Source organism: Chroicocephalus ridibundus, chromosome 1, assembly GCF_963924245.1.
Source record: "Chroicocephalus ridibundus chromosome 1, bChrRid1.1, whole genome shotgun sequence".
Classification (NCBI taxonomy): Eukaryota; Metazoa; Chordata; class Aves; order Charadriiformes; family Laridae; genus Chroicocephalus; species Chroicocephalus ridibundus.
Window position 1 is genome coordinate 93,339,961 of NC_086284.1, and position 19,890 is coordinate 93,359,850.

General features: G+C 34.0%; 1 protein-coding gene across 4 annotated transcripts in view; it reads right to left on the bottom strand.

Moving 5' to 3' along the window:
* Nucleotides 1-19,890, bottom strand: part of DMD (dystrophin) — a 1,176,878-nt gene that overhangs the window by 649,079 nt on the left and 507,909 nt on the right. For all 4 annotated transcript variants that reach the window (XM_063343608.1, XM_063343591.1, XM_063343600.1 and 1 more), the window contains 3 exons: nt 18,858-19,010; nt 17,758-17,940; nt 2,717-2,911 (listed from right to left, as the gene is read on the bottom strand). In XM_063343608.1, coding sequence (XP_063199678.1) covers nt 2,717-2,911; nt 17,758-17,940; nt 18,858-19,010 — 531 coding nt within the window. The remainder of the gene's footprint in view (nt 1-2,716; nt 2,912-17,757; nt 17,941-18,857; nt 19,011-19,890) is intronic.

A 19,890-nucleotide genomic window follows, 5' to 3' on the forward strand; every position in this document is an offset into this window, starting at 1 on the left:
AAGCCAAATTTACTAATCCTTCGATCTATGAACTGTGATTTTCCATACAATCAATTGTAATTTCATCTTTGACAGTACTGTAACATGTAAATTGTTAAATACTGTGAATAAGTACAGTGATGAAGAAAAACTGAGGTACTGTGTGTCCTAATACTTAAAAGAGCTTGTAATAAGATAATGGAACCATTGCAATTGTTGACTTTATGAGATAAAGGGATAAGACTTGGTTTCCCTATGTGAGTTTTCCACTCCCTAAAGCTTAAAATGAAGAGAACAACATTCACATGAGCTGGTTTCAGCAGACTTACTAAATGGGCCCATAAAGCCACTATAATTTACTAAATGTTAGGAGTTAACAGATTTTTGCTGCAAAAACTCATATTTTGCTATTTTACATCCCTTTGATATAAAAAGACAGTGCTAGAATTATCTATGACAATTAACAAAAGCAATTTTTAATTTGTATTTGATATTTATCCTATTGGATAATGAGCAATCAGGTTTAAGTCTTACTATAGACATTTACTTCGGAGAAAAACGTTCAAAGCAGTTACCACTGGAAGATTCTTGTAAATAAACTTATTTTTCCTTTTAAGGATCAATTAAAATTGATTCTTTCTGAATGGGAGTGAAAAAAAAATCACAAATGGTTTTAAAACACAGAGCTATTCATGACAGTTCTGTAATTTGATTCATGCAAATCTGTCAGGGATAAAAATCAAGCACAATTTAATTTCAAATCTTTCCCAACCAGCAGCTGCTGAACAATTTATGCACTACTTTTCTATTTTTACTGCAGGATAATGACAATGATGAATGCTTTTCCTTAGAAATAAATATTCATTAAGCAGGCTCAGATCAAAGCTATACCCTTCCAAAAGCCCACGAATATGCAAGATCCATTTGCCTCTTCTAAGATATTTATTTAGGAGGAAGATGGAACTGTGCCCACAAATGCATCTCATAACAATTTAATAGTTCACTTAAATTAAACCTATGGCAATACTTACTTCTAACCTCAGTATCAATATTATTAAAGTTGGTGTCAACTCTGATAATACCACATACATGTGGGTGAACAGCAGATTAGTTATGGATATAAATCAGATAAGCCCGAAGGTAAAGCATTAAGGAGAATTAAAAGGAAGTTAACTGCCAGTGAACTGCGTGATGTAGGTCACTGTTTTTCTATCCAATCTAGTAGTGAACATAAGTTCACAGACAAGGATCAAGTGCTAGCTCATTATGCCATGATTTACATGGTCTACAACTTTTTTTGAGCAGACGAGTCATTCTATCAAAAAGGATTGTTTAAAATGACAATAACATTGGCATGTTGTGTGCTTCAATACTCAGAACCACTTTAAGCTACTGGTTCTTAATCAGAAGTGGTAAAAAAAAACAGTCTACTGTTATTTCACACTGTTGTATTATCAGTTATATGCTTCCTTGGCTCCAATACTTCACTGTTATGCTTCACTACACATACTATACTGCCTTGCTGGAAACTGAAAACACCTTAACTTTCAAGAGCTAATAAGAATATCCAGATGCGCGTGTGTGTATACGGATGCCTAAAATGTATACGATCTATGTATGTATAAGAATCATAACCAGACGTGATTTTATAGAAGCTAATACCAGCATATGGATGTGGTTTTTCACATGTCCTCTGTTGTGGAAAAAAGATAAATGGGCTCCTACCGAGGACAATTCAGAGCACCTAGTCAGAGTCCCTGCCTTGATTCTCCCTCTAAGCTTCTTTCTTATAGCTGAATGTAGGCAAATTCCAGCCTCTTTAGGCTAACGTCTCCTTTTGTTAAAACCTTTCCTTCCCCAGAATAATCACATTAAAACAGAAGGGTGGTCTTCTCTTCATGCTGGATGACATTTTGAAATTGCTGTAATTATATAGAGCACTTAAGTATGATTTTTTACAAGGCTTTCCTCACAGAAATATTGTTCTGCAAAAGCTGATAATTCATCTACTTAGGCATACAACTTTAATCTTATTCTCTTTTTATGCCAATTCTGTGTTGGAAAAATTCCACCAGTTTCAAAGGATTTCACTGTTGCAAGCGATGAAGAAACCAGACAGTAACATTTAAAGTCATATCAACAATACTGAATTAGCTTTTTCTTAACTATATTATCTACCTACTGGACAATATTTTCTGTTTAGCTCATTAAACTGTAATTGCACAGAGTACAGCCCAAATCAGAATTCAAGCTTTTTTGGTCTAGCATGCAATGGAACAGCTAAATTTTGCTTAGTTTTGTTGCTGTTTTAAAAAAAAAAATCTTTAAATCAAACACCAAAATAAAGCTGCCAAGATTGGATGTGGATAGGGTTATTTACTAATTACTTAAAATTACAAACACACAAACAAAACTTTAACCACAAATTCACAACTTTAAATATATAAGTGCCCCTCTCCATTCTTTCTCTCCCATTCAAGGATGTATTTTGCAGACACGTTGATGCTCTTGTCTTCCAAACACAGGTGAAACAGGTGAAAATGAATGAGCTCTCTGGCATTCTTGTAATTTGCACCAATGTGCCTTCAATATACAGACATCCGTATATGCACACACCACAGAGAAGGGCTGAGCGCTTATAAAACAGATGTCTCTGAGAGTAAGTGCAGGCTGCCAATATACAGAAGCCCAAAAACAACAGAAACCAATCATTCTAAGAAAATTTTTTCTAACTTACCTTGAGACACTCTTCTTGTTTGAAGAGATCTTCACAATCCTTAGCCTGCAGAACAGGAGAATTAAGGCGCTCTTCTACTTCAGACAAGGCTTGCAGAAGGTGAAGGATCTCTGCCAGGTATGTAGAAGGCACATGAGTGGTTTCCACAGTCATAGTTTCAGTCACCACAAAAGTTGTATCTTCATGAACTGTTTGCTAGTATAGATATACAACAGAATGCTTCCTTTAGTTTCTCAACACTACACAAACTTATAACTTAATGCAATTTCCAGTTCACAACCTAGAAACAATTAAGAATAATTTCTAAGGACAAATGCAGGAAATATTTGAGGTTTCTGACATAGATCACTCACACTCCACTAGTCTGTTTGAAATGCCAGGTACTAAAATTAATCCATGCAAAAGTGTACAAACTTTTCTTCTACTTGCTGAAGAAATGAAGATAGGAAATGCAAGAGTACTCTAAGATTACAGTGTTACTGAGATTTTAGTACTAGCGCTTTCATTTTAAGTCATCACACCTCTTCAAGAATCTGTTCTTCATTATAGAAATTCCATGCATTCCAGGCCTAAAATACTAAATCATTTCAAGGTGTCAAGTAAAATAATGACTTGTGTGATAGACACAATTACTTAAATGGCGTGCAACACAAAACAACTAGGTCAACTCAGCATTTTCAACCCTGTACTAAAACCCTTCTCTCTAAACTAGAAAGTAGAATTTGAGATTTTGTGGTTTGAAAGGTCTTTAATGCATTCATATTTCTAAAAGAAATCTCAGCAACATACCTCTTCAGGAAATTTTTTTTTTTTTTATCTGGACAAATATGAAATAGACACTCTATTCTGAAAGCAGATGCATACACCAAATGTAAAGAAATCCCAGAATGTTCTGGTTCCAAGAAAATAGCTAGTTGATCTATGGCATTTAGAAAGATACTGACATATAAGGTGACACAACAATGACTGCTTAGATAAATTCTCTACATTTCTGATTAGATGTGTTTATGGATCATAGATAAAAAGTAACACCAAAAGTGTGCTTTGGAGCAGGGAGAACTGTGATTACTTCTTTTAACTAAACTTCAAATACATGATCACCCGTATCTCCATTAGAAAAGGCAAAATTTAAGAGATAAAAATTATTTGTGATTTTTGTAAGCGTAAGTTGTTATTTATTTGTTTTGTCACATCACATAGGATTCCTAGTGTGGGACCAAGATCCATTGTGCTTGATGTCTGTCTTCTCAAAAATATAAACTTTTCTTATGGAGGCCCACAAAGAACTTTTACAAGCAATTGCTGGTAAACGTTCTTTCAAAAATCATATTATTTAGATGTTTCAGTCCTAACACAGATAATCACTGATTTTGGAGCCGTATACGTGAAAGACAATGGATCAATGGTCCTGCATAAAAAAATACCATTAGTTAGCTATGCTGTATGTAAAAGAAAAGAAATATAAACCCTATCTTGCACCTACTACCTCAGCAAGGTGTCTCATTTTAATTCGTCTATTTGCCCCGACCATTCTTTCGTCATAAGACGTTTCTCTCCTCAGTTACCGGGCTGAGTCGTCTGCTTCTTCAATTTTCTTAAAATATGCATATACACACTCTAGAAGATGTACGCATATCACATATAAAGCCCATAAAGTTATCTGTAGACTTGTATTATTCTGTTGCACTTCTTATGCAAATTTAGCCGCTTTGCTTACGCTTGTCTCACTAAATGACTTTCTCAGTACATCTACTAACACTGAAACCTCTCTAATTATTGTATCACTGCTATCATTTTTATTATTTAAAATGAATTGCTTAAAAAACCATTGTGTTTGCCCGCCGTATGTTTCACGAATCACACACTCTGCAAAAATAACAGTTTACCCCACTAAAACTAAAGAAAAAGCTGTCCCAGTTGATTAGAAAATGAGCGATTCTCAACAGACCTCTGAGGCGTGTAACAATGTATTTTCATTCCTCAATACTACACTGTGACATTTCCACATGTAGCAAAGAACTTTAGACCCACATGTGGAACATTTTAACTATAATTGTATTTTTCTTTTTGACCAAGAAGACAGAATATTTATATTCACAGTAAAGAAAAGAGCATGCTAGGTATGCAAGGTTATTCACTCAAAACGTGGTCACATGAATATGTAAAGTGACACACAAAATATAAATAGTTTCCATAGTTGTATTAGTTTAATCTATTATTTTTCAACCCAAATTTAGGCTAGTAACTATGTAGACATGTACACATACATGCACACACATACATGTATAAGTGCGTATGTAAAACAAATTCTGTGCCTTCTTGCTCTAAATAATTCCTGAAACCACAAAAAAGCCAAGCAGAAATCTGATGGCTGAGAACTTCATGGATATCATGCTCAATTATTTATAGTAGCACCACAGTTGGGCATCTTTCAATCACTGCTACAAAGAACTCATACGAAAGCACTCTTCAAGGCAAAATTAATTAAAATCTGAAGACAGGACTGAACCTTGTATGACATATATGGTTTAGTAATCCCTCAAAATATGTGTAATATTTAACTCCTATCAATGCTAATGAGACGTACGCAACCATATATTCATACTGCCCTTTACAGAAAACATTCATATTTCTTACAGTCGGGTGATTACTCATACAGTTCTTAAGGAAACATGACTCAGGAGATTTCTAGTTCAAGCAAACCATCAATGTTTATACTGTTAGTTAAACTGTAAACTGTACTACAACCTGATAAATAAATAAATGGATTGATATTCGAAAGTAGAGGCCTACCAGAACCTGCCCTCATATTTGGCAACATTATTTAATACCTTATTCTAAAAAAAAAGAGTAACAACCCAAATTAATTAGTTTCTAAATACTATTTAAATAAAAGAGTTAGGAATTTGATACAACTTTAGAAATCAAGGATTAAATTTCTTTGACTTTAGTGGGTTTTTCGATAGGTCACAGGTCTTTCCTTCTATCTGTCCCTCATTGACGGTAGCATAACAGAACCCAAGGCAGAAGCTAGCGTCTTGCACTAAGGAACAGAGGGTAGGCATATGCAGAATCAACAATTTTAACCAGCAAAGAAAGGGAAAAATTTTTGGCTTGTCCCTATGTTTGCTGGCAGTTCTTCCCTATATTCTGGACAAGCTTCTTTACCAGAAATGCATAGCTGAAACTGAATCATATACTAAAATTGTAATGTGTAGAAACTTCAAAAAAAAAAAAGGCGATTGTATCAGCTGTGAACCACTATTATTAGAAATAATATTCATTCAGTAATGATATATGTCATTGCTAATGCCAAAATGGTTCGTCAGAAGCAAGGCAGGTTAACATTTTATAGGGATTAAAAATAAATAAGAAAATGGAAATTAAAGTTTTAGATAATCATTTAAGAATGGTTTTGAATAAGTTGAATCTGACAAGTAGCAAACTACATTAGATTGTTACTTGAATATACTCAAACCCAAATAATATTTAAAAATAATACATAATACAAATAAATTGTTAAGAATTATGGGGAAATGCTGGTGTGAATGGCCATTTCCTATATTGTTATTTCTGCAAAATAAAATTTTAGTGATATTAATTTATTGTGTATTTTTAATTGATTGTCAGTGATATACTGATGTGCAAATTATTTCTAGTCTCTGAAACAACCAACTTTTTTTGGGCTAATGCTTAACATTTCATGCATTGCTTTTCACCAAGCATTATCATCATCACTATAATAGTAAATTGCATTTTCTTCCCATCATTCCATATTTTTAACTAAGGGATAAGATCTCTCCATAAACATAACTCTACCTACACGTGAGAAACTGATTTTATTGTTAGCTACCACATCCTACCAGGTGAAACACAGAGACAAGAAATACATCCAGGAACTGCCCTTACAGAGAAGGGCAATAAGCAAAAAAACTAATGAACAAAACCAAGCTAACAAAAACCCCCAACAAAAAAAGAACTGCATGAATTATGCAGGTTTTTCCCCCAAAATCAAATATCCTCCCCAAGGAAGTATCTGTAATAATTATTGCCTACATCTAGAACAGTATTACCTGGTGGCACCAGAGCTAAACATCCCTGGAGAATGCTGTTCATTTCATTTAGCATTGGAAAAACTCAGTGTTAAAGCACAGTTCACCCATCTCGGTATATCCATTTCCTTTCCTCTTTCCGCAGAGGGAACGATCTCAACATCACTTTTGCTGTTCAACAGTTTACACCCAGAGAGATTCCGACCTTTTTGTATTAGGCCTTGACAACTTTTCCATTTTTGGTCCCTTCTGACTATAGGCCTCCAAACTCCTAGTAACTTCATGCAAACAGAATACGTGGGAGGAATAAGGTGGCAAAACACACCTATCAGCACTACTGCACTATGACACTGCTCCTAGCAGCATCCTGATGAGAAGTTCAGGAAAAACAAATATACGTGTGCCTCCTCCTGCCTAAGAAAGTATTTTTTAAAAGCAGCTGTAAGATATATGAGAGTGTAAAAAGTCAGTCATCTCTGAGGTATGAACATAAGGCATGGACACATACAAATAAAAGAAGCAGATAGCAGACACCTTCTGGACAAAGGCAGTCATGCCTCAAAATGTCCAATAGACTTTGGAAGAGTTTATTGCTTTCTAGAGCAAACTCGAAACTATGTATTATTTGCTAGCCTGTGGTTAGCATCAATATACCGAATAAAAAATTAAAAACACAGAAGTATGATTGAATGTCGTCAGAGCTCAATAAAACCACTCTATGATTCTATGACTCCATAAAGGAGTTTTTATTCACCCCTTCCTATACCAACTGTGAGTGGCGACATCAGCTGACATTCAGAAAAATAAATTCTGTGTCTTCAGTATTGCTACCATGTCTTACCTGTAAGTATGTACATATGTAGAAGGTAGATCAAATTTACACCAATAACATGGAATTTTCATTATGAGATTGGATGGCCTTAGTCAATCACAAAAAAGTTAACTATCAGTACAAAAAGCAGCATCTCTCCAGTACAGAGCGACGTAAATCCTCACTACAGGATTAAAAATTTATAAAATGCTTACGTAATTCCATATAGGCAAGGTCTTAAAAGGCTCTTGGCAGCATTAAAATCTATTTAAAATAATATTTTTTTTTAATCCTATTTTCAAGTAGGAGTGCAAATATTTTCTCATGTATGTGACTTTTCTATTCACGTATGATAGCAGTCCACAAAAGCCTGCATGCTGCACTACTTAAAACATGTATTTTAATGCTTGTACCTGACTTCAGTGACCCATATAAGAATTAAAACTTTAAAAATACACATGATCATTTTCAGCACTGTTCTTGGACAAAGAGCGCTTTATGTCTTCACAACACTTCACTGCTAAGGCACATCTTACTGATTGAGAAGTGCTGCATTAACAGTTTTTATTCTATGACAAAATGAATCTATCCATTTGATCTATATATAAAATGAAATAAAGCCAGTTAAAATGAAACTATTCTTAATAATAGCATTAATTAGAAAACATTTCAGTAAATTTTACATGTTAGGAATAGGAATAGAAAATTGCAGGCTTTGATTTTGAAAACCATCAATCAACAGGCATTAACCAGTGTGAACTTACTTCCACTGGCTTATTTTCGACCTTCAGAACTTGATTGAAATGCAAAGCTTTTCTCCATAAGAAAAGGTCTGTTCCCTGTACTTTTAGGCTTCAATTATGAGACATCTCCCAAAACCTCAGATAGTTGTGCTACACTCTGATGAGCTCTGTGTGGTGGGCTGGATAGATACCTGTGGTTGCTGGGCTCAAAGACTTTGATGTCTATTTATTCCACTCCCAGTTGGTCTTTTATTTTTTTATTTATTTTAGTGCGTTGTTTTTACATTTAGATAAAAAAAAAAAGACACAGACAAAAGGTATAATAGTTGGTTTTAAACATTAAACCCAGCGTAATTCATCATTGTATCGGTTGTATGCATAGTGGTAACTTTGGTTTCTTTCTTTATTTATTTATTTACTTATTTATTTTTTCCCCAGGAGGTAAATATACAGTTTAAAAACTCTGACAAAGCATTTTGATGCTGCAGCCAGTCCTCTGTGTTCTGCACACTCCTGTGCCTTTAGAGCCTTCCAAGACGTCAAATACACTCAGTCACAAGTGGTAAAATGAAGAGCTTTGGCAACCCCTTTTTCAGTTGCTTAACAGTGCTTTTCTTTTATTCTGGCTTAGATAATTGCCTCCAGATACGGACTCCTCAGGCTGAGGCACGGCTGCATATTGAACTTAGCTGCATCTTATTTGAAAACTTACCCATTGCTCCTTACTAAAGAGCTACTAGCATTCATGCCAATAAGAGATTAACACAACTCCATAACTGGAAATGCGAGCCGTTCTGCTGTTAACTTTTAACCCTGACAGCTTCCATTGGTATGTATTTGTTAAGCAAAGAGAAAAAAAATTCGTTTCAACTATGGTGAGACTGGGACATAAGACTCTCATATGTGGTACTGTGTGTGATATAAGCCCTCTCTTTCAGAAAATAAATTAAAAAAAAAAAAATAGAGCACCGTGTATCATGCCACAGCTGCAATGTTAGCACGTCCTGAAGAAACCCAAAATCTGTTAGCATTATGGCATAATTGGAACTACTGGGATTTAGAAAGTGTCTCTTGTTTTAAATAAATTATGCACGTATGTTAATTACTTCTGATGGCATATCTCAATCTTAATTATTGAAGTAATTCAAAACTGGCAAGTAAAAGGAAATTTGTATGTCTCTGTCATGTGACTTTAAACAGATATTTGTAACATTATAAAAGGAGTTATTAAAATATTTAAAGACTACACCTCTTAACCATTTAACAACCACTGCTCAGGCCATGTACAGTCACTGACATTTTTGGAGGGAAGGTAAGCCTTTACCTACCAGTGAGTCAAATGAGATAGCCTTCTCAGTGTTAGAAATCAGTAAATAAGCAAATACTTAGGTACTCATGTTACATTTTGGAATGAAAAAAAATCAGGACACATTGCAAAATCTACATCCTAGGCTAGTTTTCAACAGATATTTAAATATTTATTTAGAATTTTATAAGGGTTTAACTGGAAAACACTTTTGTAATTGATTTATATGTGTTATCTTCCAGTAGAGAAAATGTATTTGAAAGTTTTTATATACTAATTACAGAATACATAAATCCATAGAGTTGTTAACGATTTCTTGTATTCATCTTGTAATATTTTTCACAGCTGAAAAAATACATAGACGTTATAAAGGAAATGTCATACTTAAGGAAGTATCTAGTTGACACTAGATTAAACTCTTTTGCACAGTCCTGTATCCTTGTAATCACGATGTCCAACCATGTCAGTCTCTATTGATTCTGTTAAACCAGCATTATGTACTCAAATTTGCCTGCACAACAGGAAATACTCAAAAGAATGGAAGGAATTTCAAATGATTTTTTACTCAAAATGGAATTTTAAAATTGTGTTTCTCAGACAGTGGTAAACTATAGAGAAAAAATAGTGTATAGAGCCAGAGCGTATAGAGCTATAGAACAGTGTAACAGCTATAGAGAAGAAACAGCTTCTGCACGATATGCTGGAAGGCAGCCTTCCTAGGAATGAACTTTGGTCAATGCCAACTTATTTAATGGATGATTTATTAAGACTACAGAAAAGCCCTAATCTTAGACAGCATTTATTCATGAAGCTTTAGGGCTGTCTTGAATACTAGTATGTGTAACTCTACTGACCGATCACCAAGGAACCAATTAATATTAAATATAGCATAGCTATGTTAGAATACAGTCTACTGATGTCTAAATTGACTAACCCATTTTGAAATTGACTGTTGATTTGTGATGCTAACTTTCCAGATATTTATGCAAACTACATAATCTAAACGTACCCTTAAAGTACCACATTAGTGTTGAATGCTAACAGCTTCAAAGAGCAAGGTCCTAAACCTTAAACACTGACACCTTCCAGAAATAATAAAAGGTATTACCTAATTATTTTTGTTCTTTATCTCTTAAAATAACCTTAATCTACATTTATAGAGATGCAATCAAACAGAATAATAATAGGGGTTGTCACTTAGGCTGATTGATACTCCAAGACATAGATTATTTTTTTTTAAAATAACGTGAATGAAACTGCTACCAATCCAGCAGTTTTGAAAACTAATTAAATATACATACCTAGATATTCAGCATTTGCACTGTACATATACAAACTTACTTCCTTCTGCAGCTTTATAAGCGTACTCAGAGGCATCCATGCAAAAAAAAAAAAAAAAAACCAAAAAAACCCAAACCACGAGTGACACTGACATCCTGAATTGCAGACAGGAGATAAAACATCATCTCTTCAAAAGATACTGTCATTTAGGGCCAGATTACTCTGCAGCAGGTCTTTTCCCGTGTTATTTAATTCAATATTATAGCCAAGAATTTTGACACCGAATTCCTCCCCATGTAATTTATTATGTTAATAAATTATGATATGCTATATCAGATAAAATAAGATGGTAATTAGCTGTCTTTTTTCCCAAGTAGCTAGGTAATTATAAGGAAGAAAATACTATACTAGTATAATGCTCAGGTTTGTCCAAAGAAAATTGAAAAAAGGAACAACTGGATGCTATGTCACACGTGATTCTTTAACCAAAGGCTGTTGGTCCTGCTTCCATCGCAACCACACAAAGAACGGTAAGAAAAGCCTGTGGTGTGGCTAAGACTACATTCTTACAACCACTTCATATAAAGGCAGCATCCTACATCAGCCTTAGTCCAAGTTGCAGCAGTTTTCATTCCTATGTTATGAGGTGAAGATGTCAAGTTTCACTTCGAAACTAGAGAATGTAATTTAGATTGCTTCACTGAAGTTTATAACAGATGATGAAAAATGGCAGAGAAAAACCTTTTCTGTGAAGTTCTGTCATGTGTAAGACAGAATTTTTTAACTTCACTCTATTAAAATGCTATAGCTTTGCAGTGATGATAGTGAATACGGTACAGAATTAATAAGGAGATATGAGAGAAGACTAATATGCTTTAGAAGAACCCAAAATACTGTAGTAAGCTGGTCCACTTTTACAAAAGGAGGCTATAGATGATCTTCACTTAAATTACCACAATGCTGTATGCATTCATTTTAGACACAGAGAAGGTAAAGTGCATTTTAAATTGCACGTATAAAACTAGCTCTTCTTCAGTTATATCAAAGACAATATGCATCTCCAGTGTACTTCCCATAGCTTCCATATCTTAAATTAGACATGAAACTAAAGTATTTGAAATACAATTAAATTATTTTGAATAGATTTTTCTAATAGCAGTTTCCAGGTTGATGGATGCTAGAAAATAGGTGTAAACATTCAACTGTGATTCTCTTCCCAAAGATTCTCATTCATCCTCATCCCTTTGCAGACCACGGTCAAAAAAAATCCCAGTCTTCAGCTGTGCTGTGTAAAGTTATTTGTTTAAAAAGCTGCCACTGTAAATGTCAGAAAAGTTAAATGGTGTCACAGGATCACCTCTGTCCTGTCCTTAAGAGACCCAAAGCGCATAGGTGAAACAGATTCTAATTCATCACTGTATAGTTTTCTTTGGTCCAATAGGTATTTTCATATTTTGCTTTTCTAATGCTTTTTCTCTCTTTTATTTGTCATCTCTCCCACTCATTGTAGGAATTATTAAGAATTAACTTGCCCCTTCTTCTTGGCAACCATTGCTTCCTTATTTACCCCAAGAAATATTTAAGCAAGGATGAGAAAAGAAAACCACTTAATTCCCACGCTGCTGGTTGTGAAACTGTGGAAAACAATGAACAAAACCAATGGCAGCACATTACCACTGCTGTATTCATGTTGCTTAGATGCAGACGGTTAATTAGGACACCAAGTCCTGTGTTTCACTAACTGTGACAGATTTATTTCAGTTGATGTTTGATTTATATATTAGAAAATATCTTCATATGTAAACATATTTTAACAGTTAAAAAAAAAAGTTTACATTCCATTAAATGAACTAAATAGAGCTCCACAGGGAAATATTAACTGAAAACTGCAAGATGCCCAAAAGAATGAACTTAAGCAAACTCTTGAATTTCATACGTAAATTTGATCAGTCCTTAATCTGGTTCCAGAAGTTGATCACAGACTCTCTCACCTGAAGTAATCATCCAGTTAGGAGACAGGTATTTTGAATTTCTGAATGCTTTACAGAATCTTAAACAGAATAATGTATTTTATTTGGAAAAATGAAGCTTATGATATTTAGGTCATAGTACGTACTAAGAGTACTGGTATTTTATTCATGTTGCAGATACCTATTGATCTGCTCAGACTAAATCACTTACCTTATAGAAATAAATACATGTTTTGTATAGCTATTTTCCTTATTCATTTTTACTCAATCCACAGTCTAGTTGGTACGAAAAAGACAGTCTCTCCTGATGTTTATCATTTGATCGATTTTATTATTTTTCCCAGTATGGCCAAAATCCAGGCCCAAATATTGCAGTAGTTAAATAACCATAAATTTCGAGAGAGTGTTTGTGTGTGTTACTAATGCAATTACTGAAATGACTTAGGTAAGCCTATTTTGTTGCTTGTATATACATGAATAGGTACATAATTTGGCAGGTGTTAATAGGTTGCAAGAACAATATTCCTCTTGTCCTAAAAATACTGGCTTACTATTTACAGCATGCATAGTTCATCCGAGAGAGGGAAAGAAAAAAAGCACCACATGTGACGGCAGAAAGAATGTTGGATAGCTTGATAAAATATAGTAATAGGACATATGAAATAAGAATTTATAGTGTAGGCTCTACACCTGTGTTCATCCAGAATATGTTTTCTCATGAAAAAGGCCTTCAGTACTACGTAATTTCAGTCAGCTCAATAAAATCTAAATTGGGCCACGACATAAACATGCTCATAGACTGCTGAAATGAAAGCATGGACAAAAAACCTTCTACAAAACAAACATTAACTAAAGCTGATTTAATTAAATGTAATCAATATATCCATAACTGATTTTGATCCTGATTTGAATTAAACTATCTGAATCTAGCTTTTTCTCTGCAACATATAACAATTTTGATCGTCCTGGAACATTGTCATGGACTGTTGCAGATAAATAGTAACTGGAAGATTTAGCTTCAGACTGTGGCAAAGGGGATTTTCAGAAAATAATGTGCAACTGACGAGGCTTAAGCATTTTAGATTCTGCAGAGATAATCGAGAAACAAATGACCCTTGACCTCTCAAATGTTATAATTTTTACTCATTTTTTAAAAAAACCAAACATGTAATTTTAACATGCAAAAATTGCATACTGCTCTAGGATTAAACACTAATGGATTGCTTTTGAAGAGTATCTTAAGCTTCCATGAATTTCAGTGGGATTTAGTGGTTAATCATCATTTTAAAACATGATGATAAAATATTCCACTCTTTAATTAGTTATTCAGATTTCACAACTGAAGTTACTACTGACGTATTTCAAATGGCAATTTTTAGCAGAAATGAAGTAGAATGCTAAACTTTTCTTAACACAGGAATCAGAAATCTGCCCAACTGGAAACCTGAATTTTCTGCCCACTTTTTATTTTGCCACATATGAATAAAGACACCAGGTGGGAGAAGAAATTTGTAGGATACGTGAACTCAAAAACCTTTTTCCCACTCAGTATCATTTTAGGTTTTGTGCAATTGTACTTATGTATTTGTGTACCATGTTTAATCTGATATTGCAAAAAGCCCACCTTTTCCCCTATAGAATGTCACCCATTACTCTCTCACGATTTTCACATAAAGAGGTGACCACTATATCAAATGGAATAATGTCTCAAAATTGGCACTATACAGAACATACAGTGTTTGAGGTAATATAACTACATCATAGCTTATTATCAAAATTGGTGACAGAAAAATCCTTTTTATGTATATATACACACCCGTATATATTTGTCAATTAGTTGCTGGATATTTACTGCTACGTTTTTGTGAAACAATCAGAATTTTATGAGAATCTACCACAGAATCATAGAATAGTTTGACCTTTAAAAGTCATCTAGTCCAACCTCCCCTGCAACGAGCAGGGACATCTTCAACTAGATCAGGCTGCTCAGAGCCCCGTCCAATCTGACCTTGAATGTCTCCAGGGATGGGGCACCACCATCCCTCTGGGCAACTTGTTCTAGTGTTTCACCACCCTCACTGCAAAAAATTTCTTCCTTATATGTAGTCTGAATCTACCCTCTTTGAGTTTAAAACCATTACCCCTTGTCCTATCGCAACAGGCCCTGCAAAAATGTTTGTCTCCATCTTTCTTATAAGCCCCCTTTAAGTACTGAAAGGCCGTAATAAGGTCTCCCTGGAACCTCCTCTGCTCCAGGCTGAACAACCCCAATTCTGAGGGGGCTACCATGCAGAGACAATCCATTCTTATGTGGTTATGGTTCCTATATCCTTCTGATGGGTCTTTCCAACAAACATTGGGGAAAAGTAAAATCCAAGGGAGCGTGATCATTCTAAATTCACACTTTGATATCAAAAATACATTAGCTCCAACAAAGGTAAGAAATGCAAATCTGTCATTAAGTCACATAATTAAAGGTCTTCTTCAATGCGGTCTTGCTATGTTTATTCAACGAATCATAAAGAATGGCAAGATATTACAACTAAATCCTCATTGTTTTATAATAACAACTTTCAATTGTCAAATAAGTCTGTTATTGAATACATCATCAATTATAAATAAAAAAATGCAGTAGTTTTCTATTTCTTTTGCTTCAAAAATAAATTCATTTTTGTATTTTTATTGTATGTTTTTATTCAGTTGATGGTTAACACAGAAAATCTCTGTGAACGTTATTTTTGCTGGTATATGCATGTTTTCAAGTGAATAGCTTGAATTTTCATTTTTCTTTTGTATTTTCAAGTCTTGCATAAACAATTAATTAATCCTCACAACATCCCTGTGAGGTAGGTACTTAGGCTGTATTAAAAAAAAAAAGTACTCAAGCGAAATTCACTTTCTTTCACTGATTCAGCAAAATCGAAACAGTAACAAGGCAGTTGTACTTCTCACTCTGATTTGAGCCATGAAATATACCGCCTCTCACCAGTTCAGTAGCTTCTGTAAAAATTCTAAAATAGTTCATATGAGTATCACGTTGGTCATTGTCAACAGAGCAAGATATTTTTCATAAGAAATGAGAAAGATAGAGTAATTATCCTGTACACATGTAAATTTCATTGGATAATGATCTCATACCTCAGATAAATACCAACAAGTACCTTCCTGCATGAAATATTAGAGAATATTTAAAAATTTAACCATTACAAGGGTAGAAATATATTATATAAATATTTTAACAATAAAAAGGCATGTAATGGTTACATGGCTTTAAAAAGTTGATGACTATCCCTTTGACCAATTCAAAAGCACATGTGCCGATGTATCTACTTTACATATTTTAAAGAAAAATATATTAATATATAGCTTTATTGATTTGCTAGTAAAATTTTATAATGGATCTACTCATCCTCTGTCATGGTAGGTTGTGGGTGAAATAAAAAAAACACATCAACAGCAGAATTTTTATATCAGTTGCATGCACATTCTTATTTCTTACTTGCTTATCAAAGGAACAAATATATGAATTATAAAAAAAAGACTCATTTACAAGACAAAGTGAAGCCTGCTCTAGCTCCATGCCAATATAAACGATTTGCAACTGATTACATCCATCAAGTTTAATGTAAACCAGAGTAATCTGAAAAGAGTAATCAGCTGGAACAAGGTTTAATAACATACAAATCAAAGTTAATGTTTCTCTGATTGTTTCCATTAACTGAATAGCTATCCCAATTATTATTTTATACATACATTATGTAACTTAATAGTAGAAAAATTAAAAATACACAATACGCTCAATACATTAAACAGAGGACTGTATTGACCAAAAGGTTATACATTATTGCTGATTTTTGGAACTTTTTTTTTTCCTCCTTTAAAACATAGTCGACCATATATCAATTGGAAATATCAATTCATGTTTTTAAACTTTCATTACCCTCTCAGTATGTCCCCTCTGCAATCTAGGTGCATTTAAAAGTAAATAAATCAAATTATATTTTGTTTACACACCCTTTTACCACTAGCACTTTTAAGATTACAGAAGAGCACACAGTGCAACAACTTCCTTGAGAGCAAATCTTTCTTTCTTCATATAAAATCAAAAGCCTAGAAGACAATGAGCAGAGTAGTAGCAATGGCAAGGAAAAAATGCCATGTAAGTGCAAGAGCAATCTCTGGTAAATGGGTAACACCCAGTAAGTATTTTGATCATAAACCTGGAGTAGTGACAGCTTATTTCCCTTTTATTTATCCAGTTATTGCAGCATGTATAAACCAGTAAGAAAAATTATATTTTATATACAACTAAACAACTCAGAAGACACAAAGTCGGTTCATAAAATTATGTTTTCATCCTGTCAAATTCAAATTTACACTTTCTTGCAAAAACTCCTTTGAGAATTCAAGCATTTGAAGAATAGGGCATGTACATACAGTGTCATAAGAATTTTTTAAATCTCTTCCTAAGGTGGGCATAGGATGTCATGGACAAATAAAAAAACAATTAAAATTGGCGTGGGATGGGTAGTTTGAGAAAGACAATTCTTCTGTTGTACACATTCACTGAACAAAATAGAGGCATGGCAAACGTTTTTAAACTGGAAAATGTTATGGAAAAATAATGAGGCAACAGAAATAAACATGAATTTTTCATTGCTGAGTTTTTTGTAACTGGCTGATTTAACTTAAGGGTAATTTGAAGACCAAAGCAGAGAACTACTGTATTAAAACATATAGATTCCCCCACTTGCAGACAATAGGGTTTTTTCTTATTAATATCTGAAGAGTTGACACTAACCCTGAAGCTCTCATTGTTAGTAGGATGCTGTTAGTAGTAGCAGTTGCAAACATATGGGTTTGCCAGTAACAACTCACAATTTGTGCATAGTTGAGTCTTCGAAATTGAGCAAATTTGCTCTCAAAATCTTGCCAGCGCTTGCTGAGCTGTATCAGGGTTGGCTCCACTGCTTTTGCAGCCCCATCCTTAGACAGGCGTTCAGCCTGCCTGTGCACCGCATTCAGATCTTCCTTCTTCTTCTCCAATTCTCCATCAATCTCCTAGTGAGCAAAACCAATACAGGGCCCAGGACAGTTAGCTAACTAGATCAACCAACTTAAAATTAGCAAAATACTTCTGTCAGAAATTTCATTTCCATTTTATTGTTACAATTAAAATGTACAGGTTTTCATGTCTTATTTTACGTTTAAACAGAACAAAAGTAACTGAAATTGAAGAACCTTCTTGGAGATTGGCTGTACTGATACTAACAGCCAGCACACACTTAGCAAAGGCCAAGAGTTTCCATTTCCAGATCCTTGCTAGTACTCTGGGATGGGCAATTGGAGAAATTCTTTTCTCAATAAGGGTCCGCATATTCAGGAAAAATAGTGTTCAGACAGCTTACAAATATATTATTTGACTCTCTAATATATTACTTAACTCCTATTTTACTCTGTGGGAAACTCAACAGAGAATGAAGCAAAGAAAGGCGATGCAAAACAAACTAGGAAAACCTTTGACAGTATGTAAATAAATCTATAGAGTTTGACAGTGACACATGAATATGTTCTGATGAAAATGAATGTGCTAACATGAGATAGAGGTCATCCATATATCGGTAAGTCATTTGTTCATCTGGAACAAAGATACATAAAATCAATTACAATTTTTACTAGAAAACATTTGATGCTTCTTAATACATTGCACACTCTCCGTATTATCAACAATAAAAAATTACTTAGTGTGTTTAGTGTGTTATTAACATTCTGTATTACAAACAAATACAAGATATAGTACAACAAAGAAATGTCAGTTTGAACACAGATGATTAGATTTTGGTTTACTATAAATAGAAATAAAGAACTGAACTGATAACTTTCTCTATCTATTGGAATATTTGTTGCATTTGCTCTCTGTTAAGTTGATAAACTATCACTCAAAACGATCTACCATTGCCATCCCAAAACAACATTACCTTTAGCTTCTGCTCATCTTTCTGGTCTGGTAGACTGGCTAACTTTTTCTCAATGTCATCCAGCCATGTCATTAGGTCATCAGCCTGCCTCTTGTACTGATACCATTGATGAGAAATCTCTAAAGCCTTTTTTCTTCTTTGAGATCTCAAGTCCTGTTCACAGTGCAGACATTATTAGAATATGAATTAAAGGCTTATAAAATATGAATTGGCACGTGTGCACACTGAAGGGGGAAAAGAGTGCACAAGGCCACTATTTTTTTAATTAAATGTTGATATTTAAATCAAGTATATAAATATCTCAACACAGCATATTTTCTTCAGTTTAACAACATATAAGTAACTGAACACAACATATTTTCATCAGTTTAACAGACTATTTTTTCTTTTAAAGGAGGTTGCCTAATTCAGGGTTGCTCGCATGTTGAATAAACCACCGAGACAGTCACCGATATTCAGAGAAGTTAAGACTCTTACATAAACGCCAATATTTTATATAAAATGCTTCTGCTCAGAATACTTACTGGACAGATGGAAACACAGCCCACTTAGAATCTAGCCATAAGTGGGCCTCCTGTGTTTTGTGGTCTCCTGTGAAATTCTAGCCTGCATACAAACTCTGTAGCTATTCAAGAGAAAATCATTTCAATGCAGAAATGTATGCAAAGACAGGTTTCCTTTTTCTAAATTAAATACCGTTTACATAACAAATGTCTCGTGTTTATGACTCAACTTCATAAAAGTGTTAAAACTTCTCTTTAGCAGCAAGGTAAAAAAATGTTTCTTTTACATGGAAATATTATTAAATATACTCCATTTGCATTTTCTTTAACTACTTAACTTCGCTCATTCAAAATTCATAAAATATTTTCATTACTATAACTTCTTATTAAGAAGTAAATTAAAAAATTAGTGGTACATTTCATACAAAAATACTCAGATGAATTTGCCTCAACCATTCTTGAATTTTATTTGACAAGGCTGAATGCCTTAACTGAGTCACACAAAGGAAAATCAATCACTCTATTCCATA